At 47.7% G+C, this 27,242-nt stretch overlaps 1 protein-coding gene across 3 annotated transcripts in view; it reads left to right on the top strand.

Annotated features, from left to right (window-relative positions):
- The window catches only part of LOC111970505 (N-terminal EF-hand calcium-binding protein 1), a 58,932-nt gene that overhangs the window by 20,195 nt on the left and 11,495 nt on the right, over positions 1-27,242 (top strand). For all 3 annotated transcript variants that reach the window (XM_023997294.2, XM_023997293.1, XM_023997292.1), the window contains 4 exons: positions 4,024-4,132; positions 9,119-9,144; positions 13,273-13,370; positions 17,836-17,972. In XM_023997294.2, the coding sequence (XP_023853062.1) occupies positions 4,024-4,132; positions 9,119-9,144; positions 13,273-13,370; positions 17,836-17,972 (370 nt within the window). The remainder of the gene's footprint in view (positions 1-4,023; positions 4,133-9,118; positions 9,145-13,272; positions 13,371-17,835; positions 17,973-27,242) is intronic.

Below are 27,242 nucleotides of genomic sequence, written 5' to 3'. Positions count from 1 at the left end.
AAAGAAAACCACCATGTCGCGGACCAGGATGTTCTGCTCCCAGACAGGCTAAATAACTTTTTTGCTCGCTTTGAGACAATCCAGTGCCACTGACACGCCTGCTACCAAAACCTGCGGGCTCTCCTTCACTGCAGCCGAGGTGAGTAAAACATTTAAACGAGCCATGCGCAGACCAGCTGCTGGTGTGTTTAAGACTATTTCAATCATCCTTATCCCAGTCTGCTGTTCCCACATGATTCAAAGAGGGCCACCATTGTTCCTGTTCCCAAGAAGCTAAGGTAACTGAGCTAAACGACTACCGCCCCGTAGCACTCACTTCCGTCATCATGAAGTGCTTTGAGAGACTAGTCAAGGACCATATCACCTCCACCCTACCTGACACCCTAGACCCACTCCAATTTGCTTACCGACCCAATAGGTCCACAGACGACGCAATCGCAACCACACTGCACACTGCCCTAACCCATCTGGACAAGAGGAATACCTATGTGAGAATGCTGTTCATCGACTACAGCTCAGCATTTAACACCATAGTACCTCCAAACTCGTCATCAAGCTCGAGACCTGGATCTCGACCCCGCCCTGTGCAACTGGGTCCTGGACTTCCTGACGGGCCGCCCCCAGGTGGTGAGGTGAGGTAACAACATCTCCATCCCGCTGATCCTCAACACTGGGCCCCACAAGGTGCGTTCTGAGCCCTCTCCTGTACTCCCTGTTCACCCACGCTGCGTGGCCATGCACGCCTCCAACCAATCATCAAGTTTGCGGACGACACTACAGTGGTAGGCTTGATTACCAACAACGACGAGACGGCCTACAGGGAGGAGGTGAGGGCCCTCGGAGTGTGGTGTCAGGAAAATAACCTCACACTCAACGTCAACAAAACAAAGGAGATGATTGTGGACTTCAGAAACAGCAGAGGTGCACCCCCTATCCACATCGACGGGACAGTAGTGGAGAAGTGGAAGTTTTAAGTTCCTCGGTGTACACATCACGGACAATCTGAATTGGTCCACCCACACAGATAGCGTGTGAAGAAGGCGCAACAGCTTCTATCTCAAGGCCATCAGACTGTTAAACAACCACCACTAACATTTAGTGGCCGCTGCCAACAACTGACTCAACTCCAGCCACTTTAATAATGGGAATTGATGGAAATTATGTAAAAATGTATCACTAGCCACTTTAAACAATGCCACTTAATATAATGTTTACATACCCTACACTACTCATCTCATATGTATATTATATACTGTACTCTATATCATCTACTGCATCTTGCCATCTTTATGTATAACATGTATCACTAGCCACTTTAAACTATGCCACTTTATGTTTATATACCTACATTACTCATTCATATGTATATACTGTACTCTATACCATCTACTGCATCTTGCCTATGCCGTTCTGTACCATCACTCATTCATATATCTTTATGTACATATTCTTTATCCCTTTACACTTGTGTGTATAAGGTAGTAGTTGTGGAATTGTTAGGTTAGATTACTTGTTGGTTATTACTGCATTGTCGGAATAGAAGCACAAGCATTTCGCTACAACTCGCATTAACATCTGCTAACCATGTGTATGTGAACAAATAAAATTTGATTTGATGTACTAGACACAAACATCTCCTAGAACAACATGTACTAGAATCACATGTACTAGAACAAACTGTACTGGAACAACATTCCTAGAACAACATGTACTAGAATAACATCTACTGGAACAACATTACTGGAACAACATCTCCTAGAACAACATGTACTAGAACAACATGTACTAGAACAACATCTCCCTAGAACAACATGTACTAGAATAACATCTACGGAACAACATTCCTAGAATAACATGTACTGGAACAACATCTCTAGAACAACATTCCTAGAACAACATTACTAGAACAACATCTACTAGAACAACATTCCTAGAAAACATCTCCTAGAATAACATGTACTGGAACAACATTCTCCTAAGAAACAACATCTACTAGAACAACATCTACTAGAATAACATTCTAGAATAACATGTACTAGAATAACATCTCCTGGAACAACATGTACTGAGATCAACATGTACTAGAAAACATGTACTAGAACAACATGTACTAGAATAACATGTACTAGAATGCAACATCTACTGGAACAACATATCCTAGAACAACATGTACTAGAACAACATGTACTAGAACAACATGTACTAGAATAACATCTACTGAACAACATCTACTGAACAACATCTACTGGAAAAACATCTACTGGAACAACAGCTACTGGAACAACATGTACTAAATCAAAACATGTACTAGAACAACATGTACTAGAACAACATGTACTAGAATAACATGTCTAGAATAACATCTACTGGAACAACATCTACTGGAACAACAGCTGACTGAACAACATGTATGGACTGGAACAACAGTACTAGAACAACATGTATCGAACAACATGTACTAGAACAACATGTACTAGAATAACATGTACTAGAATAACATCGTACTAGATAACATCTACTGGAACAACAGCTACTGGAACAACATGTACTGGAACAACATGTACTAGATTAAGTGTGTTTCCTATTATTTGATCCTGTTTTTGAAACCTAGCCACCTGTGACATTTTGAGAAGAAAAATAACTATTAAAGAGTCCAGACAGCCTCCCATTGTTTTCTAGATCAAGCATCACAATGTTGTACCATATTTCCTGCATATCTACTTCGTATTATAACCCTTTGCCTGTTCTTCTTACTGCTGATCTGCACAAAGCCACTGACTGCATCAGATAGGACCGCGTTGAACAAAGAACCTTTTCATTATGTAAAAATGTCCGTCTTCCTATTACCACAACGAAGTTGTAAGCGATGACTTTGGATCTGTTTGATGCAGCTTGTATAAGTGTATTAGCCATTTGGTTGGTTCGTAGTTAGCTATTTCAGGTGAAAGGAGGTCGCAGTAAAGGCATTGCATCGTCCTCCCAGCCACCGCATTACAAATTCAGAACAGCCATGATGAGGTCTGAGACGGAGCCCGGCCAAACAGATGGTCCTCAAATTTGCCCTTGAAATGAGGCGAATCAACTGGCTGGAACTTCTGGCATATTGAATTATATTCATTGTTACCTTGTCGTGTGCAATTTGGCCAGATTGGCCTGATTATTTGGGCAGTTTGCTGGAAAGCAGCTCTGACTGAGTTCTTTTTGATTGTTTGGATCATAGACATAGAATGATTCTGACTTCTATGGTTTGGGTATGGTTTGCCCTTTCACATTTTGAGTCACAAATGGCACCCTATTCCCTATATAGTGCACTACTTTTGACCAGAGCTTTATAGGCCCTGGTCAAACATAGTGCACTATATAGGGAACCGGGTGCCATTTGGGACATAACCAAAGTGTTATAAATCTGCTGATGACTTCCTTCTGTCCTTCAGCACGCCAGGTCTGGCTAACCGGCTGATGGCTCCAACATTTGTCTGTCTAGTTCTCCTGCCAAGCGACAGATTGACACCAGGAACATGTTTGTCACAAATCAGACAACTAAGGGCACTAAGGCAACTAAGGGCACTAAGCTCTTCCTGTGCCTCCTGCTAGTGCTTAGTACGAAATGTAACAAACATCAACAACTGCCACTTGTGGTTGTATTCAGCAAAGTCATTGGATGCGTCCCAAATGGCACCCTATTCTCTCTATAGTGCACTACTTTTTACCAGTGCCCATATGACTGGGTGCCATTTGGGACAAAGCAATTGAAGCTATGATGTAGGCCAGTTCTATTTCTTCCAGACCTAGGTTGAAATAGTATTTGTTTTATATCAAATACTTTATTAAGCTGCACTTGATTGAGCTTGCATGTATGGAACCAATGGGAACCCAAACCATCTGGCTCTCAAGGCAGGCCCATTAAACAGTCAAAGTATTTGAAAGACAGCAAATACTATTTAAACCCTGGTTTGATTTCCTTTGGCCATGTGTCTCAGTCAAGGATGCACAGTAAACTGTGGTCTTGTGTTGTCTTTTCAGATGACGGAAAACTGTCGTTTGATGAGTTCAATGCTTATTTTGCCGACGGGATTCTCACCACTGAGGAGCTGCAGGAGCTCTTCTACTCCATAGATGGAAGGCAGAATAAGTATGTTCCCTCTCTGCAACATGCATGGTTTGTAACATGGTTTGTAACATTGATTAGATTAAAGGAACACATAGCACAGGCACATTTACAATTCCTGAACATGCAGACTCCTTGTATGCTCGACCAAGTGTTTTGCAGAACTAAGCAACAACAGAGTAGATGGTGGATAATCAGAATCAATACGATATTGTGTCATTTACCATGCATAGACCACATCAGATTTTTTTATGCTGTGTTCTACTTCACACGGCACTTACAATCCTTTTTTTGCAATCAAAGAAATCCCTCACTTGGTAATGACAACATGTTAAAGACTGTTGAGCATCAGTGTCATACAGCTACAACAACAGAGACAGTTGTTGTAGTATACAAATTCAAATGTCTTACAATAATTGATACATAAGTAGCTAAAGCTAGTTAAGGGGAAGTACAGGATTTTACAACTTGATGTTAAATGTCCCCTCACCCTGAAAGAAGTCTATGGGCCAGTAGAAACGCTATTCCATTCACTTCCATTGATTGATAACTTGTGGTGGCTAAAGTTAGCGGAAGTTTTTTTAAAGAAAACTGAACCATCAATTACAGTTTCTCCTGGCCTACAGAGTAGTTTTAGGGTGAGGAACCATCTAATATCAAGTTATAAATCCTGAACTTCCCCTTTAAAAGCCTTTCTCTCCTGAAGTGGCAAAAGTTTAACGTTCCATTGTTTAAGCCTGTTGACTTGATTGGCTTTGGCAGAATGGAAATGTAGATTCATTGAGCACTTAACAACTTGCTCCCCCAACGTGAACAATTTCACATTATAACATTTAAAATCCAAGCAAGCCCTTTTTATGGAGATTATCTTGTCCGTCAAAGTCCCTGCAGCTTAGATGAACAAATAGAGAAACACACACAGAGCACTCACCGCAAACGCCGCAGGCCAGGATTCTCCCAGACTTCTCTCAAAGTAATGAACACTTCTGAACATTCTGTTCAATTCTGGGATTATGTTAATGCTTATGTTAATGAACACACAGCTGGAATGCCAAGGACATCTTCCCGCCACAGTGAAGATCAGTGTTACTCTTCTAGTGAAAACACATTAGCAGCTACAAGCTAATTCCCCTTGAAGTGACAAAGGCCATTGCAGCTTTCAAAAGGGCGGATTTTAGCATCAACAATGATAAATTACAGCGGAAGGAAATAGGTGCAATGCAGGTTGCACATTCCAGTTACACAAGTCATTAACCAGGTTTACTTTTGCTCTTAATTTGGCCGTCCAAGCCGAGCCAATAAAAGGCTAGCAAATGCCAGCAGGGAAGATGCTTTTATAGGTGCATATATTAAGCTAATACTTAATGACAGCATGTTAAGTGGTTGTCTTTTAGGCGGTCGTTTTTGCCCAGCCATCCATTTCAGCCTAGAGAATTCTGACTTGAATAGTTCAAATATTGTTCAACGATGTTGGCTGCAATTAACATGGAAATTGCATTTCCAGAGAGGGGTTCACATTTCTTTAATCAAAGCCTGTAGGCTTCAATCAGACACTATGAGTGAAAAAGTGTGAGGTGAATTAATTGTATTCCTATGATGAACAAGGATTCTGTTTTTCCAAGATGATTAGGAAGAAAGCATTGTAATTGGCACATTTGATCTAACTTTTATTGAGCTTATTAATTCCTGAAAGTTTTACAGTACATGGGGTTTGTAACGGGTGTTCTCCTTCTCTTCGCTTGAAGAGGAGGAGTAGGGATTGGACCAAAGCGCAGCGTTGTGATATGACATAACGAATTTATTAAAGTAAAGACGAAAGAACACGAAAACACTTTAACAAACTACAAACAACAAAAACGACGCAGACCGACCTGAACATAAGAACTTACATATACGCGAAGAACGCACGAACAGGTACAGACTACAAAACAAACCGAAACAGTCCCGTGTGGCGCTACAAACACAGACACAGGAGACAACCACCCACAACAAACAATGTGAAACAACCTACCTTAATATGGTTCTCAATCAGAGGAAACGTAAAACACCTGCCTCTAATTGAGAACCATATCAGGCAACCCATTAACCAACATAGAAACACATAACATAGAATGCCCACCCCAACTCACGCCCTGACCAACTAAACACATACAAAAAACAACAAAAGGTCAGGAACGTGACATAACCCCCCTCAAGGTGCGCACTCCGGACGCACCACCAAAAGTCTAGGGGAGGGTCTGGGTGGGCATCTGACCACGGTGGTGGCTCAGGCTCTGGGCGTGGTCCCACCCCACCATAGTCAATCCCCGCTTCCGTATCCCCCTCCCAATGACCACCCTCCAAATAAACCCACCTAATTTAAGGGGCAACACCGGGATAAGGGGCAGCACCGGGATAAGGGACGGCAGTCCGGACTGAAGGACGGATCCTGGCTGGCTGGCGGATCCTGGCTGGCTGGCTCTGGCGGATCCTGGCTGGCTGACGGCTCTGGCGGATCCTGGCTGGCTGACGGCTCTGGCGGATCCTGGCTGGCTGACGGCTCTGGCGGATCCTGGCTGGCTGACGGCTTGGCTGGTCATGGCTGGCTGACGGCTCTGGCTGGTCATGGTTGGCTGACGGCTTTGGCTGGTCATGGCTGCTGACGGCTCTGGCGGATCTGGCTGGCTGACGGCTCTGGCGGATCCTGGCTGGCTGACGGCTCTGGCTGGTCATGGCTGGCTGACGGCTCTGGCTGGTCATGGCTGGCTGACTCTGGCGGATCCTGGCTGGCTGACGGCTCTGGCGGATCCAGGCTGGCTGGCTCTGGCTGATCCTGTCTGGCGGAAGGCTCTGGCTGATCCTGTCTGGCGGAAGGCTCTGGCTGATCCTGTCTGGCGGAAAGCTCTGGCTGATCCTGTCTGGCTCTGGCTGATCCTGTCTGGCGGACGGCTCTAGCGGCTCCTGTCTGGCGGACGGCTCTAGCGGCTCCTGTCTGGCGGACGGCTCTGAAGGCTCAGTACAGACAGGCGGCTTTGCAGGCTCGGTACAGACGGGCGGCTTTGAAGGCTCGGTACAGACGGGCGGCTTTGAAGGCTCGGGACAGACGGGCAGCTCTGACGACTCGGGACAGACGGGCAGCTCTGACGGCTCGGGACAGACGGGCAGCTCTGACAGCTCGGGACATACGGGCAGCTCTGACGGCGCTTGGCAGACAGACAGCTCTGGCCGGCTGAGGCGCACATTATGCCTGGTGCGTGGTGCCGGAACTGGAGGTACCGGGCTAAGGACACGCACCTTCAGGCTAGTGCGGGGAGCAGCAACAGGGCACACTGGATCTCAAGGCGCACTATAGGCCTGGTGCGAGGTGCCGGAACTGGTGGTACCGGCCTGGAGACACGCACCTCAAGGCTAGTGCGGGGAGCAGGAACAGGGCACACTGACTTCTCAAAGCGCACTATAGGCCTGGTGCGTGGTACCGGAACTGGAGGTACCGGGCTGAGGACACGCACCTCAGGGCGAGTGCGGGGAGAAGGAACAGGGCACACTGGACTCTCGAAGCACACTATAGGCCTGGTGCGTGGTGCCGGAACTGGTGGTGCCGGGCTGGAGACACCCACCTCAGGGCAAGTGCGGGGAGAAGGAACAGTGCGTACAGGGCTCTGGAGACGCACAGGAGGCTTGGTGCGTGGTGCCGGAACTGGTGGTACTGGGCTGGGACACGCACCATAGGCCTAGTGCGTGGAGGAGGAACATGGCTCTGGAGACGCACTGGAAGCCTGGTGCGTGGTGTAGGCACTGGTGGTACTGGACTGGGGCGGGAGGGTGGCGCCGGATATACCGGCCCGTGCAGGCGTACTGGCTCCCTTGAGCATGAGCCTGCCCAACCTTACCTGGTTGTATGCTCCCCGTCGCCCGACCAGTGCGGGAGGTGGAATAACCCGCACCGGGCTATGTAGGCGAACCGGGGACACCATGGTAAGGTGGTGCCATGTATGCCGGCCTGAGGAGACGCACTGGAGACCAGACGCGTTGAGCCGGCTTCATGGCACCTGGCTCAATGCCCAATCTAGCCCTGCCAGTGCGGGGAGGTGGAATAACCCGCACCGGCTATGAACACGTACAGGAGACACCGTGCGCTCTACTGCGTAAAACGGTGTCTGCCCGTACTCCCGCTCTCCACGGTAAGCATGGGAAGTGGCGCAGGTCTCCTACCTGCCCTCGCCACACTACCCTTTAGCCCCCCCAAGAAATTTTTGGGGTTTCTTCACGGGCTTCCAGCCACGTCTCCGTGCTGCCTCCTCATACCACCGATCTTGGGCTCTCGCTGCCTCCATCTCCTCACGAGCGCGGCGATATTCCCCAATGTGAGCCCAGTGTCCTTTTTCCTCCATTATTTCCTCCCATGTCCAGGATTCCTGTGTAGTGGGCCACTGCTCGTACTCACGCTGCTTGGTCCGGGTTTGGTGGGTGGTTCTGTAACGGGTGTTCTCCTTCTCTTCGCTTGAAGAGGAGGAGTAGGGATTGGACCAAAGCGCAGCGTTGTGATATGACATAACGAATTTATTAAAGTAAAGACGAAAGAACACGAAAACACTTTAACAAACTACAAAACAACAAACGACGCAGACCGACCTGAACATAAGAACTTACATATACACGAAGAACGCACGAACAGGTACAGACTACAAACAAACCGAAACAGTCCGTGTGGCGCTACAAACACAGACACAGGAGACAACCACCCACAACAAACAATGTGAAACAACCTACCTTAATATGGTTCTCAATCAGAGGAAACGTAAACACCTGCCTCTAATTGAGAATCATATCAGGCAACCCATTAACCAACATAGAAACACATAACATAGAATGCCCACCCCAACTCACGCCCTGACCAACTAAACACATACAAAAACAACAGAAAACAGGTCAGAACGTGACAGGTTTATGGCACCCGACGTGCTTCCATGACTTAAATGATTCAATTAACTCTCTTTCTTTCCCCTCTTTTTCTTTTCTGCTACATTGTAGCAACCTAGACACCGACAAGCTTTCAGGTGAGTGTTGGGCTACTGTCTGTGTTAATGTGGCCTATTCTTTCTTCAATTAACCCTGCAATCTCCCCAACGTGCTTCCAGTTAAGCATTGGTCTCACCTGTGGAGCTTTTGTGCTCAACATGCTATGTTAGTATTTATTGTTGTGATAGGCTGTCAAAACATTAGCATAATCTCTCCTCGTTATCGTCATCACATCACCATTCCCATATTCATCATCGCCGATCATCATCTGTTATTATCGGTCTGGGTATAAACTGTAACATGACAGACATCTAGGTCTCCAGCTCTTGGAGGTGAGTGGCAGAATTGTCTGGAAAGCCAATGATAGTAACAAGACATGTAAACACTCACTTCCGAGAATAAATCTGCTGCATAATTTTATTGAATGGCAAAAGCGTCAGTCAGTGCAGCAGCTTGACGTCAGGGGGAAGTTAACTATCTCTCATCACTGTTAAGTGCCTTCGCTGCGTCATCTTGGAGTGAGTCCAGTGGACATCGGTCAATGTCTGCTTCATAGGTGAAGGAATCCAGGGCACTCTTTGATTGGTGAAAGTTAAAATGCCCTGATTCATTTGACATTACCATGGTCAACATGTGACTACAGTTGACATTACCATGGTCAAGTATGAGTGCAGTTGACATTACCATGGTCAAGTATGACTACAGTTGGCATTACCATGGTCAAGTGATGAGTGCAGTTGACATTACCATGGTCAAGTGTGACTACAGTTGACATTACCATGGTCAAGTGTGACTACAGTTGACATTACCATGGTCAGTGTGACTACAGTTGACATTACCATGGTCAAGTGTGACTACAGTTGACATTACCATGGTCAAGTGTGACTACAGTTGACATTACCATGGCCAAGTGTGACTACAGTTGAACATTACCATGGTCAAGTGGTGACTACAGTTGACATTACCATGGTCAAGTGTGACTACAGTTGACATTACCATGGTCAAGTGTGACTACAGTTGGCATTACCATGGTCAAGTGTGACTACAGTTGGCATTACCATGGTCAAGTGTGACTAAGTTGACATTACCATGGTCAAGTTGTGACTACAGTTGACATTACCAATGGTCAAGTGTGACTACAGTTGAATTACCATGGTCAAGTGTGACTACAGTTGGCATTACGCAATGGTCAAGTGTGACTACAGTTGACATTACCATGGTCAAGTGTGACTACAGTTGGCATTACCATGGTCAAGTGTGACTACAGTTGGCACACTGACACACTTCATTAAGCGTTTTGGCTTAAAGGTCGACTTTGGGCAAAAATGCAAAAAATAAACTGCATGACTGATCAGTGCACCATAATACCAGGTCATTTAATGCTTAAAAACGAATTGTATGAATAAGATATTTGGCTACAGAAGTGCCATTTCTTACCAATCTCTACAGCTTCTGTCCAAAAACAAATCATGTGAAAGGATGTCAACACATATCTTTATTTAACTAGGCAAGTCAGTTAAGAACAAATTCTTATTTACAATGATGGCCTCCTCCGGTCAAACCCGGACGACACTGGGCCATTTGTGCACCGCCCTATGGGACTCCCAATAACGGCCGGATGTGATACAGCCTGGAATCGAACCAGGGTCTGTAGCACTGAGATCCAGTGTTTGCACCACTTGGGAGCCCAATGTTTTAATGTCACATACACAAGTACAGTGAAATGTCTTTCTTGCTAATTCAAATCCCAACAATGCAATAATCAATAACAATGTATTACTAGAAAAAAAACACGAGAAATGGGAAGATGTATGAAGAACACAATAAGTAAGTAAGCATACTATATACAGGGACAGTTCCAATACTATATTTACAATGTGCAGGGATACTGGAGTGATGGAGGTAGATATGTATTGAATAAGGGGACTAGGCATCAGGATATAAGATAAACACATACACTGGACCTTGTATGTGAGTGGGTGTTTGTAGAGTCAGTATAAATGTATGTGCATGTTATGTGTGAGTAGTAAATGATGGAGTGTGAGTGTGTAGGGACCTGTGAGTGTGCGTAGAGACAAAAATAAAAAGGTCAATGAGGATACAAGATTGATTCAGGTAGTCCATGTAGCTGTTTTGTTAGCTCTTTATCAGTGTTATTGCTTGGGGATTGAACCTGTTCAAGAGCCTGTTGGTGCCAGACTTGATGCACCGGTACCGCTTGCCTTGCGGAAGCAGAGGGAATAGTCTGACTTGGGTGGTTGGAGTCTTTAACAGTTTTCCGGGCCTTCCTACCACACCGCCTGATATAGATGTCCTGGATGGCAGGGAGCTCGGCCCCAGTAATGTACTGGGCTGTCCCCACCACACTCTCTAGCTCCATGCGATCAAAGACTGTGCTATCGCCGTACCAGGCAGTGATGCAGCCAGTCAATATGCTCTCAATGGTGCAGCTGTAGAACCTTTTAAAGATTTGAGGGCCCATGCCAAACCTTATCAACCTCCTGAGGGGGAAGAGGTCTTCTTCACGACTGTGTGTGCGTATTTAGACCATTTTAAGTCTTTAGTGATTTGGACACCGAGGAACTTGAAGCTGTCTACCTGCTCCACTGCAGCCCCGTCGATGTGGATTGGGGCGCGCTTGCTCCATCATTTCCTATAGTACACAATCAGCTCTTTGGTCTTGCTGACGTTGAGGGAGAGGTTGAAGCACACACCCCTGAGATGCCCCTGTGTTAAGGGTCAGCGTGCCGGAGATGATTTTATCTACCCTCGCCACCTGGGGTCGGCCCGTCAGGAAGTCCAGGATCCAGTTGTAGAGGGAGGTGTTCAGACCCAGGGTCCTATGCTTGGTGACGAGCTTGGAAGGGACAATGGTGTTGAACGCTGAGCTGTAGTCCATGAACAGCATTCTCACATAGGTATTCCTCTTATCTAGGTAGGTGAGGGCAGTGTGGAGAGCAATTGAGATTGCGTCATCTATGGATCTGTTGGGGAGGTATGCAAATTGAAGTGGGTCTAGGGTGTCTGGGATGATGGAATTAATGTGTGCCATAACCAGCCTCTCAAAGCACTTCATGATAACAGATGTGAGTGCTACAGGGCGATAGTCATTGTGGCATGAAGCCTTAAGAGTTCTTGAGAACAGGAATGATGGTGGTCATCTTAAAACATGTAGGGATTACAGACTGGGACAAGGATAGGTTGAAAATGACTCTGAATACGCCTGCCAGCTGTTCTGCATATCCTCTGAGAACGGCCCTGCGGCCTTGCCTGATTTAAAGATCTTTTTCATCTCGACCTCGAAGAGCGAGATCACCAAATCATCTGGGTCGGTGACGGCACTCACACCCAGCATGCCGTTGTTGTCAATGCATGCATAAAATGCATTGAGTTTGTGTGGTAGAGCGGCATCGTTGGGCAGATCAAAGTTAGGTCATTCTTTTGTAATCCGTAATGGACTGTAGCCCCTGCCACTTGAGGCAGGCGTCGGAGACTGTGTAATATGACACCACTTTATTCCTGTATTGTCCTCTTCCTCGTTTGATTACTCTGCGGAGTTGTAGCGGGACTTCTTGTGCTTATTCCTGTCCTTGGCCATAGCCTCAGGGTTGTCTACGAAAGCTCTGTATGTGGTAGCCCTGTCCTTTAATTTAGCTCCAACCTCAGTGTTAATCCAGGGCTTTTGATTGGGGAAGCAGCGAACCCTCACGGCTGGGACAACGTCGTCGATACTGGATACCTAAAGTGGCTAGCTTTGCTAATGAACTAACTACGTCGGCAGTGGCGCCCATGACCAGATTGACACATTGACGAACCACCAACGGCACACCACATTTCTGTTTGAAAATGTAGATGAGGGGCGAGCTTGGACAGTTTTTCGTGACCAAAGTCGACCTTTAATTACTTTCCGACTTTATAAGAGGTTATAACAGTTTATCCAATCAATGTCTGCTCTTGTGTTTCAGAATGTACCATTCTATTTGGTTCTTTGATCAGTCAATACATTTTTCAGAGACAGATCAAAGAGCAAAGATGTCATTATCAGGGAAAGCTCTTGCGATATCATGCACATTAGATATCCAACTGAATTTTATGTTTATACCTTACTGTACATTATAAGAAACTGGTGAGTCTATGTTAAATAAACAAATGTTTGCTTATTTCAGATTACTTTGCTCAACACTTGGGGGAGTATATGCATGTCCTCTCTGCTCTGGAAACCCTAAACGTCGCCATCTTGAAGGCTATGGACAAAACTAAAGAGGTAAGCCTTTGTGTGAACTATTTTGAGGCATCATACCCATCCATGCTCAAGGGTTACTGTCAAATAGATGAGTGAATTCAATAATACTTTGAAAATATACCCTTCTTTCCTCTGCACCTTGAAGTAGTCACTGATGTAACAGGATTGCATAGGTGAAAGCAAGAGTTCACAGCTTGGTGACTGTGGGCCACAGAATATACTCTATACCTACAGTGCTTAGTGAAAGTCTACACCGTATCTTTTCAAGTACTGTGGTGGCAGCATCACGTTATCGGTATGCTTGTCACCGGCAGGGACTGGGGACTTTGTCAGGTTCAAAATAAATATGAAAGGAGCATAGCCCAGATAAAAGTGAGAGAGAATCCTACCTCAGTCTTCTGAATACCTGACGCTGGGATAGTTTTTTATTTTTCAGAGGGACAATACACACATTGTAATGCCAAAGACACTCCAGAATGGCTTACCAAGAGGTGTTGAGTGTTCCTGAATAGTMTCAGACCCGACTTAAATCTGCGTGAAAATCAGTGACAAGGTTTGAATATAACTGTCCATCAATGATTCCCAACCAAATGTACTGATCTTGAGCAATTTTGACAAAAACAATGGATATATGTTGCCCTAAAATTTGTGCAAATTTGGTAGAATCTTATTCAAATGATTGACAGCTGTAATGGCTTCCGAAGGTACCACCACCAAGTATTAACTCTTGGGTGTGAAGACATACGCAATTAAGATATCTTTGTTTTTTTATTTTTCATAGATGTTCTATAATTTGGCTTTTAGTTTGGAAGTGTGGAGTAGCTTGTGTAGATCAATAAGGAAAAACATGTATTTAATCAATTTTTTAAATTTAATTTTAAGGCAGCAAAATATGAAAACTGTGCAAAGGGTGTGTAGACTTTCACTAGGCACTGTATGTTTTGTATTATGAACTGTAAATGTTACACAGTCCATGGCATGGGAGCTATAGAATATATTCTATAGGGTATAGATAAAGCCTGCTGAATATACCTTATGTAGAATATACCTTACGATATAGGCTACAGAATATACCTTATGTAGAATGTACAGTGCTTTCGGAAATTATTCAGACCCCTTCCCTTCTTCCGCATTTTGTTACGTTACAGCCTTATTCTAGAATGTATTAAATAAAACATTTTCCTCATACATCTTTGCAAATTTATTWAAAAAAAACTGAAATACCTTATTTATATAAGTATTCAGACCCTTTGCTATGAGACTCGAAATTGAGCTCAGGCGCATCCTATTTCCATTGATCATGCTTGAGATGTTCCTACAATTTGATTGGAGTCCACCTGTGGTAAATTCAATTGATTGGACATGATTTGGAAAGGCACACACCTGTCTATATACTGTACCTTACGATTTAGGCTACAAAATATACCCTACCTATGTTTTGTATTAACAGTAAATACTCCACAGTCCATGGACTAGGGGCTAGTTTCCCTCCATTCAGCTGATTCATGACTTTGAGAAGAAACGGCTCCTCTGCACAGATGGAGGCAATCTAGTGTGCCTCATAAAAACGATGAGTCAAGCAACAATATTGGTGTAGGAATAGTCCAGCCAAGCATATCTGCATTCATTAGCATCATATTATGGTCTATATTATGCTTTTTTTATAGCTGAGATGTTTTATTGAGCTTCCCGGAGCCCATACAGGAACATTGGGAAGCTGGCTAGCTAACTGTAGAGTTTTGCAGTGCACAGTCAGCCCTTCCCATTGTGGCTAAAGAGGGAAGATGTAAAAAGAATTGTATGGCCAAGTGCTTGATGGGATTCCTAAGTCACCCATTGTAGCAAATGTATATACACTGAATAAAAATATAAACGCAACATGCAACAATTTCCAAGATTTTACTGAGTTACAGTTCATAAGGAAATCAGTCAATTGAACTAAATTCATTAGACACTAATCTATGGATTTCACGTGACTGGGAAAACAGATATACAGTGGGGCAAAAAAGTATTTAGTCAGCCACCAATTGTGCAAGTTCTCCCACTTAAAAAGATGAGAGAGGCCTGTAATTTTCATCATAGGTACACTTCAACTATGACAGACAAAATGAAAATCACATTGTAGGATTTTTTATGAATTTATTTGCAAATTATGGTGGAAAATAAGTATTTGGTCACCTACAAACAAGCAAGATTTCTGGCTCTCACAGACCTGTAACTTCTTCTTTAAGAGGCTCCTCTGTCCTCCACTCGTTACCTGTATTAATGGCACCTGTTTGAACTTGTTATCAGTATAAAAGACACCTGTCCACAACCTCAAACAGTCACACTCCAAACTCCACTATGGCCAAGACCAAAGAGCTGTCAAAGGACACCAGAAACAAAATTGTAGACCTGCACCAGGCTGGGAAGACTGAATCTGCAATAGGTAAGCAGCTTGGTTTGAAGAAATCAACTGTGGGAGCAATTATTAGGAAATGGAAGACATACTGATAATCTCCCTCGATCTGGGGCTCCACGCAAGATCTCACCCCGTGGGGTCAAAATGATCACAAGAACGGTGAGCAAAAATCCCAGAACCACACGGGGGGACCTAGTGAATGACCTGCAGAGAGCTGGGACCAAAGTAACAAAGCCTACCATCAGTAACACACTACGCCGCCAGGGACTCAAATCCTGCAGTGCCAGACGTGTCCCCCTGCATAAGCCAGTACATGTCCAGGCCCGTCTGAAGTTTGCTAGAGAGCATTTGGATGATCCAGAAGAAGATTGGGAGAATGTCATATGGTCAGATGAAACCAAAATAGAACTTTTTGGTAAAAACTCAACTCGTYGTGTTTGGAGGACAAAGAATGCTGAGTTGCATCCAAACAACACCATACCTACTGTGAAGCATGGGGGTGGAAACATCATGCTTTGGGGCTGTTTTTCTGCAAAGGGACCAGGACGACTGATCTGTGTAAAGGAAAGAATGAATGGGGCCATGTATCGTGAGATTTTGAGTGAAAACCTCCTTCCATCAGCAAGGGCATTGAAGATGAAACGTGGCTGGGTCTTTCAGTATGACAATGATCCCAAACACACCGCCCGGGCAACGAAGGAGTGGCTTCGTAAGAAGCATTTCAAGGTCCTGGAGTGGCCTAGCCRGTCTCCAGATCTCAACCCCATAGAACATCTTTGGAGGGAGTTGTGAATGTGAAGACTATGACAAAAATCAACATGTTGGCTGAGCCTTGGAGTCTGGGATCTAAAGATCATAGTCATTTGGTTGAATCTATTGTAACACTTTATTTCAAGGTGTGACTATACATTTCTTACAAACCACAATTCATTAATTTGGTCACCATTTGTAAGCTGTTGTAAATTATTGTCATTTGTCAATGTATTTTTTTTTACATTAGTAAGTAACTGTTTTATTTAGGCTACAAACAATTTTATGAGTGAGATCAGATTTCAATGATTAACCAACTGTACAATAATAAAGATAAGACTTTAATAATCAGACATTAAAAGAAACTTATCGAATCTACCTCAAGAAGATACCTTTTTTATTTATTTTCTTATCTGTGACGGAAACGTATATTAGCCAGCCCAGGAATCAGTGAAGCACATCAGTGAAGGAAGGAGAAAATCCAGCTATCCCTGTTAGAAAAAGAGGGTTTTTACTGCATAATTATGCACCCTGTCACAATTAAAGCCCCATTCATTCATGCACTTTCTTATTCACTGTCAGAAGGAAACCCATAGAGGTTTTCGCTAGCGATTGTTAGCAGCTGTAGTCTGTCATATATGTCATCACCAAGGCCCTAGACTAGAATTCCCCCATGGTATTAATCTACAGTAGCAAGGGCAGCCTCCTAAATTGCACCCTATTCACCATATAGGGCACTACTTTTGACCAAGGCTCATAGGGCTCTGGTCAAAAGTAGTGCACTATGTAGGGAATAACGTGCCTTTTAGGACGCTGACAGGTTGTCATTGTACATTCTAGTGTGGTGCTCCACTACAATTACTCCATTAACCAGCCTGCACCATTCCTCTAGGTCGGCTTAAATTACAGTCTTGTTACGACGAGTCTCCCGCTAGTTAAAGATGGAATAGATGTTTTTTTTATTTTTAGGAAAACCGTTCCATGTTCAATATTTGAAATGGCTAAGAATCATGCATGCTGTGAAACATAGCGATTGAATTGGAGTAAAACATCTGTTATGAGCTTTCGCCCTTATCTCCTGATGCTGTAGCTGTCGTGAGCATAACAGCTCTTAGAATTAATTAGGGTTTTCCGAATAATGGTTGCCAACCTGTTCCCTCTCGCTCCCTTTCTCTCTTACTCACCTCCTGTGTCTCCCCTTCCCTGCTCCCCTCTCCCCCACCTTTCCCTCCCTATCCTCTCTGCCCACTCCCATCCCACTCTTCTACCCCCTCTCTCCCACCCCACCTACTCTCCTCTATCCCCATCTCCTCTCCCCCATCTCTCCCTCGTTAGGAGTACCAGGGCTCCTCTGTGCTGGGACAGTTTGTGACCCGCTTCATGCTGAGGGAGACCTCCAGCCAGCTGCTCTCTCTTCAAATGTCCCTGCAGTGTGCCATGGAGGCTGTGGAGGAGCAAAGCAGCCCTGCTCCGTGAGTCACTAGTGCTCAACACACCTAAAGACTATGGCAGCACCATACTACTGAATACCCAGTCTCAAATACACAACAGCACCTCAGGAATCAACACCACACCAGCTGCACCTCACTACTTAAAAAACAATGGAATTACCTCACCTCTCAACACCATTCCAGCCACAAACTCACTACTAAATCATTCTGTAGCGGTATTGTTAGCGAGGGGCAGCGCATGGTGAAGGCTCACCACCTCATTACTAAATACTATGGCGCCTACTCATTACTAAATACTATGGCGCCACCTCATTACTAAATACTATGGCACGGTAGGGCGGTAGCAAGCCAGTAGACGGTAGGCGGTAGCAGCCTAGACGGTAGCGGGTAGCAGCAGTAGGCCGGGTAGGCAGCAGTAGAGGTAGCAGCAGCAGGCGTAGCAGCAAGTAGGCGGTAGGCGGTAGCAGCAGTAGAGACGGTAGGCAGCGAGCGGCCGTAGCAGCACAGTAGGCGGTAGAGCAGTATGACGGTAGCTTGGTGCAGAAGTAGGCGGTAGGCGGTAGCACAGTGGGCGGAAGCAGCAGTCGACGGTAGGCGGTAGCAGCAGTAGACGTAAGCGGTCGCAAGCAGTAAGACGGTAGCGGTAGCAGAAGTAGACAGTAGGCGGTAGGCAGCAGTAGACAGGTAGCGGTAGCCAGCAGTAGACGGTAGGGAATGGTAGCAGCAGGGAGACGGTTAGGCGGACGGTGAGTACGTAGGCGGAGGTGGCCGAAAATAGCGAAAGGGTAGCAGCAAGAGTAGACGGTAGGAGGTAGCAGCAGTAGACAGTAGGCATTGGTAGCAGCAGTAGATCGGTAGGCGGTAGCAAGCAGTAACGGTACTAGGACGGTAGCAGCCAGGCGGCGGTAGCAGCAGTAGGGTAGGCGGGTAGCAGCAGTAGACAGTTAGCAGGGGTAGCAGCAGTAGAAACGGTAGGCGCTAGCCACAGTTAGGACGGTAGACCGGTTAGCAGCAGTAAGACGGTAGCAGCAGCAGAGGCCGTCAGCCAGAGTAAAAGACGAGTAGACTGGTAGCAGAGCGGTAGGCGGTAGGGCGGGCGGTAGCCAGCAGTAGGCGGTAGCAAGTGCACAGTAGACGTTAAGGCGGTAAGCAGCAGTAGACGGTAGGACGGTAGACAGGGGAGACGAGGCTAGAACGAACGGTAGCAGCAGTGGCAAAGTAGCAGCAGTAGACGGTAGGCAGTTCGGAGGTAGACAGAACGGCGTAGCAGCAGTAGAACAGTACGCCGGTAGCAGCAGTAAAGACGGTAGGCCGGTTAGCAAGCAGTAAGACGGTAGGCCGGTAGCAGAGTAGACGGTACGTAGCAGGACCTCTGCCGGTAGCAGCAGTGGGGAGGTAGCAGCAGTGACGTAGGCGGTAGCAGCAGTAGACGTAGGCGATAGCAGCAGTAGACGGTAGGCTGTGCTAGCAGCAGTAGACGGTAAGGCCGGTAGCGAGTAGACAGGTAGCAGCAGCAGGCCGTAGCAGCAGTAGAAACGGTAGAATGGTAGCAGCAGTTAGGCGGTAGGACGGAGCAGCAGCAGCCGTAGCCAAGCAGCAAGTAGAACGTAGCACAGTAGACGGTAGGGGTAGCAGCAGTGGGTGGTAGCTAGGCAGTAGACGGTAGGCGGGTAGCAGGCAGGTAGGAACCATAGGCGGTAGCAGCAGTAAGAACGGTAGGCCGGCTAGCAGCAGTAGACGGTAGGGCGGCTAGCAGAAGTAGACAGTGTTAGGCGGTAGCAGCAGTGGCGGTAGCAGCAGTGAGACGGTAGGCGGTAGCAGAGTAGAACAGTAGGCGGTAGACGAGTAGACAGTAGGCCCGGTAAGCAGCAGATAGACGTAGGCGGTGAGCAGCAGCTGGCAAGTAGCAGCAGTAGACGGTAGGCAGGTAAGCAGCAGTAGACGTGGCGGTAGCAGCAGAGACGTAGGCGGTAGCAGCAGTAGACGGTAGCAGTAGCAGCAGTAGACAAGTAGGCGGAGCAGCAGTAGACGAGTAGGCGGTCGAGCAGAACCGAGGGGTAGCAGCAGTAGATGGTAGGCGTTAGCAGCAGTAGACGTAGGCGGTAGCAGCAGTGGTCAGGTAGCAGCATGTAGCACGGTCAGCAAGCAGTAGAGGTAGCAGAGTAGACGTAGGCAGCAGTCAGGCCGTAGCAGCAGTAGACGGTAAGAGTAGCAGCAGTAGGCGGTAGCAGCAGCAGGCGTAAAAGCAGCAGTAGACGGTAGATGGTAGCAGCAGTAGGCGGATAGCAGCAGTGGGCGGTAGCAGCAAGTAGACGGTAGGCGGTAGGCAGCAGTAGACAGTAGCCGGTAGCAGCAGTAGACGGTAGCATGGTAGCAAGCAGGAACGAGTAGAGGTAGCAGGTAGCACAGTAATAGGCGTGGCAGCAGAGTGGGCGGTAGCAGCGTAGACGGTTAGCGGTCAGCAGCCAGTAGACAGTAGGCGCGGTAAGCAGCAGTAGACGGTAGGCGGTAGCAGCAGTAGACGGTAGCGCGGTGCAGCAGTAGACAGGTAAGCAGCAGCAGGCCGTAGCACGCAAGTAGACGGTAGATGGTCAGCAGCAGTAGGGCAGTGCAGCAGTAGACGGTAGATGTAGCAGCAGTAGAAACGGTTAGATGGTAGCAGCAGTAGACGGTAAGCAGCAGTAGACGGTAGCCAGCAGTAGGCGGTAGCAAGCAGTAGACGGGAGCAGCAGTAGAACTAGTAGGAGTAGGTAGCAGCAGTAGGCTCGTAATCAGCAGTAGACAGTAAGCAGCAGTAGAACGGTAGCAGCAGAGGGTGTCAGCAGAGCAGTTAGCGTAGCAGCAGTAAGGCGGTAGCCAAAGCGAAGCGAGCAGCAAGTCAGACAGTAGACGGTAGTAGCAGTAGACAGTAGACCGGTAGCAGCAGTAAGACGGTTAGACAGCAAAAAATGGTAGCAGCAGTAGACAGGTCTGCAGCAGTAGACGCGTAGCAGCAGTAAGGCGGCTAGTGGCAGTAGCGGTACGATGGTAGCACAGATAGACGTAGGCAGCTAGTAGACGGTAGATGTCAGCCAGCAAGTAGGCGGTTAGCAGCAGTAGACGGTAGCAGCAGTAGACGGTAGCAGCAAAAGACGGTAAGCAGCAGTAGACAGTAGACGGAATAGCAGCAGTCCGCGGTAGCAGCAGTAGACGGAAGCAGCAGTAGACGGTGCAGCAGTAGCGGAAGCAGCAGTAGAGACGGAACAGCAGTAGATAGGTAGCAGCAGCAGGCCGTAGCAGCAGTAGACGGTATGCAGTAAGGGGTAGCAGCAGTAGATCGGTAGCACGCATAGTAGACAGTACAGATGGTAGCAGCAGTAGGCGGTAGCAGCAGTAGACAGTAGATGGTAGCAGCAGTAGGCGGTAGCCAGGCAGTAGAACAGTAGCAGCAGTAGACGTAGCATGTAGCACAGTAGCGGTAGCAGCAGTAAGGCGGTAGCAGCAGTACGTAGAACGGTAGCAGCAGTAGACAGTAGACCGGTAGCAGCAGTAGGCGTAGCAGAAAAGATGTAGCAGCAGAGGTAGCAGCAGTAGACGGGGCAGCATAGAGGTAGCAGCAGTAGGCCGGTAGTCGGCAAGATAGCGTAGATGGTAGCAGCAGTAAGGCGGTTAGCAGCAGTAGACAGTATAGCAAGCATAGACGTGATGGTAGCAGGCAGTAGGCGGTACCAGCAGTAGACGGTAGCAGCAGTTAGACAGTAAGCAGCAGGAACCGACGGTAGCAGCAGTAGAAGACGGTAGCACGGTAGGCGTAGCAGCGTAGAGGAAGCAGCAGTAAGACAAGTGGCAGCAGTAGGCGAATGGCAGCAAGTAGGCGTAGCAAGCAGTAGAGGTGCAGCAGTAGGCGGTAGGCAGCAGTAGGCGGTAGCAGCATAGACGGTGGCAGCAGTAGACAGTAAGATTGGTAGCAGCAGAAGCGGCGAGCAGCAGTAGACAGTAGAAATGGTAAGCAGCAGTAGGCGGTAGCAGCAGTCGGCGGTAGCAGCAGTAGAGCGGTAGCAGCAAAAGAGCAGTAGATGGTAGCAGCAGTAGGCGGTAGCAGCAGTAAGGGCGGTAGCAGCAGTAGGCGGAACAGCAGTAGGCGTAGCAGCAGTAGACGGAAGGCACAGTAGACGTAGTAGCAGTAGACGTAGCAGCAGTAAGGCGGTAGCAGCAGTAGGCGAGTAGCAGCAGTAGACGGTAGTAGCAGTAGACGGTAGCAGCAGTAGACGGTAGCAGCAGTAGACGAAGCAGCAGTAGACGGTTTGTAGCAGTAGGCGGTAGCAGCAGTAGACAGTAAGTAGCAGTAGACGGTAGTAGAAGTAGACGTAGCAGCAGTAGACGGTAGCAGCAGTTAGGCTAGCAGCAGTAACGGTAGGCGTTAGCAGCAGTAGACGTAGGCGGTAGCAGAAGACAGTAGAGGCGGTAGCAGGCAGTAGACGGTAGCAGGTAGCAGCAGTAAGACGGTGCGGTAGCAGCAAGTAGACAGTAGGCGGTAGCAGCAGTAGACGGTAGAGCGGTAGCAGCAATAGACGGTAGGCGGTAGCAGCAGTAGACGGTAGGCAGGTAGCAGCAGTGGGCCGAGTAGCAGCAGTAGACGGTAGCAGCAGTAGAACGGTAGCAGCAGTAGACGGTAGCAGCAGGCAGGTCCGTTAGAGCACATAACGGTAGATGTAGCACGCAGTAGAGCGGTAAGGCAGCAGCAGCCGTAGAGCAGAGTAGACGGCTAAGACTGGTAGCAGCAGTAGGACGGTAGCAGCAGTGGGCGGTAGCAGCAGTAGACGGTAGGGCCGGTCAGCAGCAAGTAGACAGTAGGCGTAGCAGCAGTAGACGGTAGATGGTAGGCAGCAGTCAGACGGTAGCGCGGTAGCAGCAAGTAGACAGTAGGGCGTAGCAGCAGTGGGCGGAGCAGCAGTAGCAGCAGGTAGGCGGGGGGGGGGTAAAAAGCAGCAGTAGACAAGCGGTTAGCAGCAGTAGACGGTAGGCGGTAGCAGCAGTAGACGTAGGCTGCATCAGTAGACAGTAGCAGCAGCAGGCGTAGCAGCAGTAGACTCGGTAAGAGTGGCGTTAGCAGCAGTAGAGGGAGGCGGTAGCAGCAGAAGTAGAAGCCGTAGATGGTAGCAGCATTAAGACGGTAGAGAGTAGCAGCAAGTAGACGGTAGCAGCAGTAGCACGGTATGCAGCAGTAGGCGGTAGCAGCAGTAGACGGTAGCAGCAGTAGAACAGTAGAGTGCGTAGGCAGAGTAGGCGTATAGCAGATAGACACGTAGCAGCAGTAGACGGTAGCAGCAGTAGGCGGTAGCAGCAGTAGACGGTAACGCAAGCAGTAAGGCGGTAGCAGCACAAAGACGGTAGCAGCAGTAAGACAGTAGAACGGTAGTAGCAGTAGCATAGACGGTACCAGCAGTAGACGGTAGCAGAAAAGATGGTAGCAGCAGTAGACGGTGCAGGCGTAGAACGTAAGGCAGCACAGTGGCGTAGTGGCAGTAGGCGGTAGATGGTAGCAGCAGTAGATACGGGTAAGCAGCAGTAGACGGTAGTGGGAGCAGCAGTAGGCGGTAGCAAGGCAGCAGTAGAAACGGTAGCAGCAGTAGACGGTAGCAGCAAAAGACGGTAGCAAGCAGTAGACAGAACGGGAAGCAGCAGTAAGGCGGTAGCAGCGCAGTAGAAACGGTAAGCAGCAGTAGACGGTGGCACAGTAGACGGAAGCAGCATAGACGGAAGCAGCAGTAGATGGTAGCGCAAGCCGTAGCACGCAAGTAGAGTAGGCAGTAGGGCTAGCGTAGCAGCAGTAGACTGGTAGCAGCATGTAGACAGTAGAGGTAGCAGCAGTAGAGCGTGTAGCAGCAGTAAGACAGTCTAGATGGTAGCAGCAGTAGAGGCGAGTAGCAGCAGTAGACAGTAGCAGCAGTAGGACAGTAGATGGTAGCAGCAGTAGGCCGGTAGAAGCAGTAGGCGGATAGCAGCAGTAGACAGTAGACCGGTAGTAGCAGTAGACAGTGAAGACGGTAGCAGCAGTAGACGGTAGCAGCAAACGGATGTAGCAGCAAAAGATGGTAGCAGCAGTAGCACGGTTTGCAGCAGTAGAACGGTAGCAGCAGTAGGCGGTAGTGGCAGTAGGCGTAGAATGGTAGCAGCAGTAGGCGGTAAGCAAGCAGTAGACAGTAGCAGAGTAGACAGTAGATGGTAGCAGCAGTAGGCGGTAGCAGCAGTTAGACGGTAGCAGCAGTAGACGGTAGCAGCAAGACGGTAGCAGCAGTAGACAGTAGACGGAAGCAGCAAGTAGGCGGAGCAGCAGTAGAACGGAAGCAGCAGTAGACCAGTGGCAGCAAGTAGGCGATAGCAGCAGTAGGCGGTAGCAGCAGTAAGACGGTGCAGCAGTAGGCGGTAGCAGCCAGTAGGCGGTAGCAGCAGTAGACGGTGGCAGCAGTAGACAGTAGATGGTAGCAGCAGTAGGCGTAGCAGCAGTAGACAGTAGATGGTAGCAGCAGTAGGCGGTAGCAAGCAGTCGGCGGTAGCAGCAGTAGGCGGTAGCAGCAAAAGACAGTAGATGTAGCAGCAGTAGGCGTAGCAGCAGTAGGCGGTAGCAGCAGTAAGGCGAAGCAGCCGTAGGCGTAGCAGCTAGACGGAAGCAGCAGTAGACAGTAGTAAGCAGTAGACGTGTAGCAGCAGTAGACGGTAGCAGCAGTAGGCGGTAGCAGCATAGACGTAGTAGCAGTAGACGGTAGCAGCAGTAGACGGTAGCAGCAGTAGACGGAAGCAGCAGTAGACGGTGTAGCAGTAGGCGTAGCAAGTAGCAGTAGACGTAGTAGCAGTAGACGGTAGCAGCAGTAAGACGGTAGCAGCAGTAGACGGAGCAGCAGTAGGCGTAGCAGCAGTAGACGGTAGCAGCAGTAGGCGGTAGCAGCAGTAACGGTAGTAGCAGTAGCGGTAGCAGCAGTAGACGGTAGCAGCAGTAGAAACGTGTAGCAGCAGTAGACGGTAAGCAGCAGTAGACGGTAGCAGCAGTAGACGGCGGCAGTAGCAGTAGACGGTAGCAGCAGTACGACGGTAGCAGCAGTAGACGGTAGCAGCAGTAAGACGTAGTAGCAGTAAACGGTAGTAGCAGTAGACGGTAGCAGCAGTAGACGGTAGCAGCAGTAGACGGTAGCAGCAGTAGACGGTAGCAGCAGTAGACGGTAGCAGCAGTAGGCCGGAAGCAGCAGTAGGCGGTAGCAGCAGTAGACTGTAGCAGCAGTAGGCGGAAGCAGCAGTAGAGGGAGCAGCAGTACGAACGGTAGCAGCAAAAGATGTAGCAGCATTAGACGGTGCAGCAGTAGGCGGTAGCGCAGTAGGCGGTAGCAGTAGATGGTAGCAGCAGTAGGAGGTAGAGCAGTAGACGTAGCAGCAGTAGGCGGAAGCAGCAGTAGACTGTAGCAGCAGTAGGCGGAGCAGCAGTATGCGATAGCAGCAGTAGACAGTAGACGGTAGTAGCAGTAGACGGTAGCAGCAGTAAGGCGTAGCAGCAGTAGACTGTAGCAGCAGTAGGGTGGAAGCATCAGTAGGCGGAAGCAGCAGTAGACCGGTAGCAAGCAGAAAGATAGGTAGCAGCAGTAGACGGTAGAGCAGCGTAGGCGGTAGGCAGCAGTAGGCGGTAGCAGTAGATGGTAGGCAGCAGTAGGCGGTAAGCAGCAGTAGACAGTAGCAGCAGTAGGCAGTAGATGGTAACAGCAGTAGACCGTAGCAGCAGTAGACCGTAGCAGCAGTAGACGTAGCAGCAGTAGACAGTAGATGTAGCAGCAGTAGACAGTAGATGGTAGCAGCAGTAGACAGTAGACGGTAGCAGCAGACAGTAGAAGGTAGCATCAGTAGGCAGTAGTAGCAATAGACGTAGCAGCAGTAGACAGTAGCAGCAGTAGACGGTAGTAGCAGTAGACGATAGGTAGTAGATAGTAGGCAGCAGCAGAACATTGTCCAACCAAAACACAACAAAAGAGGGTGAAAGCGATTTTGTGGATAGTTCCAATTCCAAATGACAAGCCCAACATGTAATTATCCCCTTGGGAGTGTAGGACATGGTGTTGACTGCTCAGGGCTGACCCTAACCATTCATAGATGAAGTGTGTGTGTTAATGTATGTGTGTAACAGAGTAACTTGTGTGTGCATGTGCATCTGAGTCTGTGGGTGTCTCTGTGTGTGTATTTGTGTGACAGAGTAGATGGATGGAGAAACATTGTTTTCTCCAGCAGGTTAAGACTCTGTGCCTGCCTGTCCTGCTGACAGAGCAGAGGGAGTGTATGACTGGGGCTCTACTGCTGGGCCAGTTAGCAGCCCCAAAGGGCACTGCAGCACATAGACTACTACCACAGACAACAGAAAGGAGGACAAAAAGGTGGTGCATAGTATTTAGTAATGAGGTGGTGCCATGTATTTAGTAATGAGGTGGTGCCATAGTATTTAGTAGTGAGGTGGTGCCATAGTATTTAGTAATGAGGTGGTGCCATAGTATTTAGTAATGAGGTGGTGCCATAGTATTTAGTAATGAGGTGGTGCCATAGTATTTAGTAGTGAGGTGGTGCCATAGTATTTAGTAATGAGGTGGTGCCATAGTATTTATAATGAGGTGGTGCCATAGTATTTAGTAATGAGGTGGTGCCATAGTATTTAGTAGTGAGGTGGTGCCATAGTATTTAGTAATGAGGTGGTGCCATAGTGTTTAGTAATGAGGTGGTGCCATAGTGTTTAAGTAATGAGTGGTGCCATAGTATTTAGTAGTGAGGTGGTGCCATAGTATTTAGTAGTGAGGTGGTGCCATAGTATTTAATAATGAGGTAGTGCCATAGTATTTAGTAATGAGGTAGTGCCATAGTATTTAGTAATGAGGTGTGCCATAGTATTTAATAATGAGGTGGTGCCATAGTATTTAGTAGTGAGGTGGTGCCATAGTATTTAGTAGTGAGGTGGTGCCAAGTATTTAGTAATGGGGTAGTGCCATAGTATTTAGTAATGAGGTAGTGGTCATAGTATTTAGTAATGAGGTAGTGCCATAATATTTAGTAATGAGGTGGTGCCATAGTATTTAGTAATGAGGTGGTGCAATAGTGTTTAGTAATGAGGTGGTGCCATATGTTTTAGTAATGAGGTGGTGCCATAGTATTTAGTAATGAGGTAGTGCCATAGTATTTAGTAATGAGGTGGTGCCATAGTATTTAGTAATGAGGTGGCGCCATAGTATTTTAGTAATGAGGTGGCGCCATAAGTATTTAGTAATGAGATGGCGCCATAGTATTTTA

This window comes from Salvelinus sp. IW2-2015, linkage group LG11 (genome assembly GCF_002910315.2).
Source record: "Salvelinus sp. IW2-2015 linkage group LG11, ASM291031v2, whole genome shotgun sequence".
NCBI classification, from domain to species: Eukaryota; Metazoa; Chordata; class Actinopteri; order Salmoniformes; family Salmonidae; genus Salvelinus; species Salvelinus sp. IW2-2015.
This window is presented reverse-complemented; position numbering and strand designations above follow the sequence as displayed.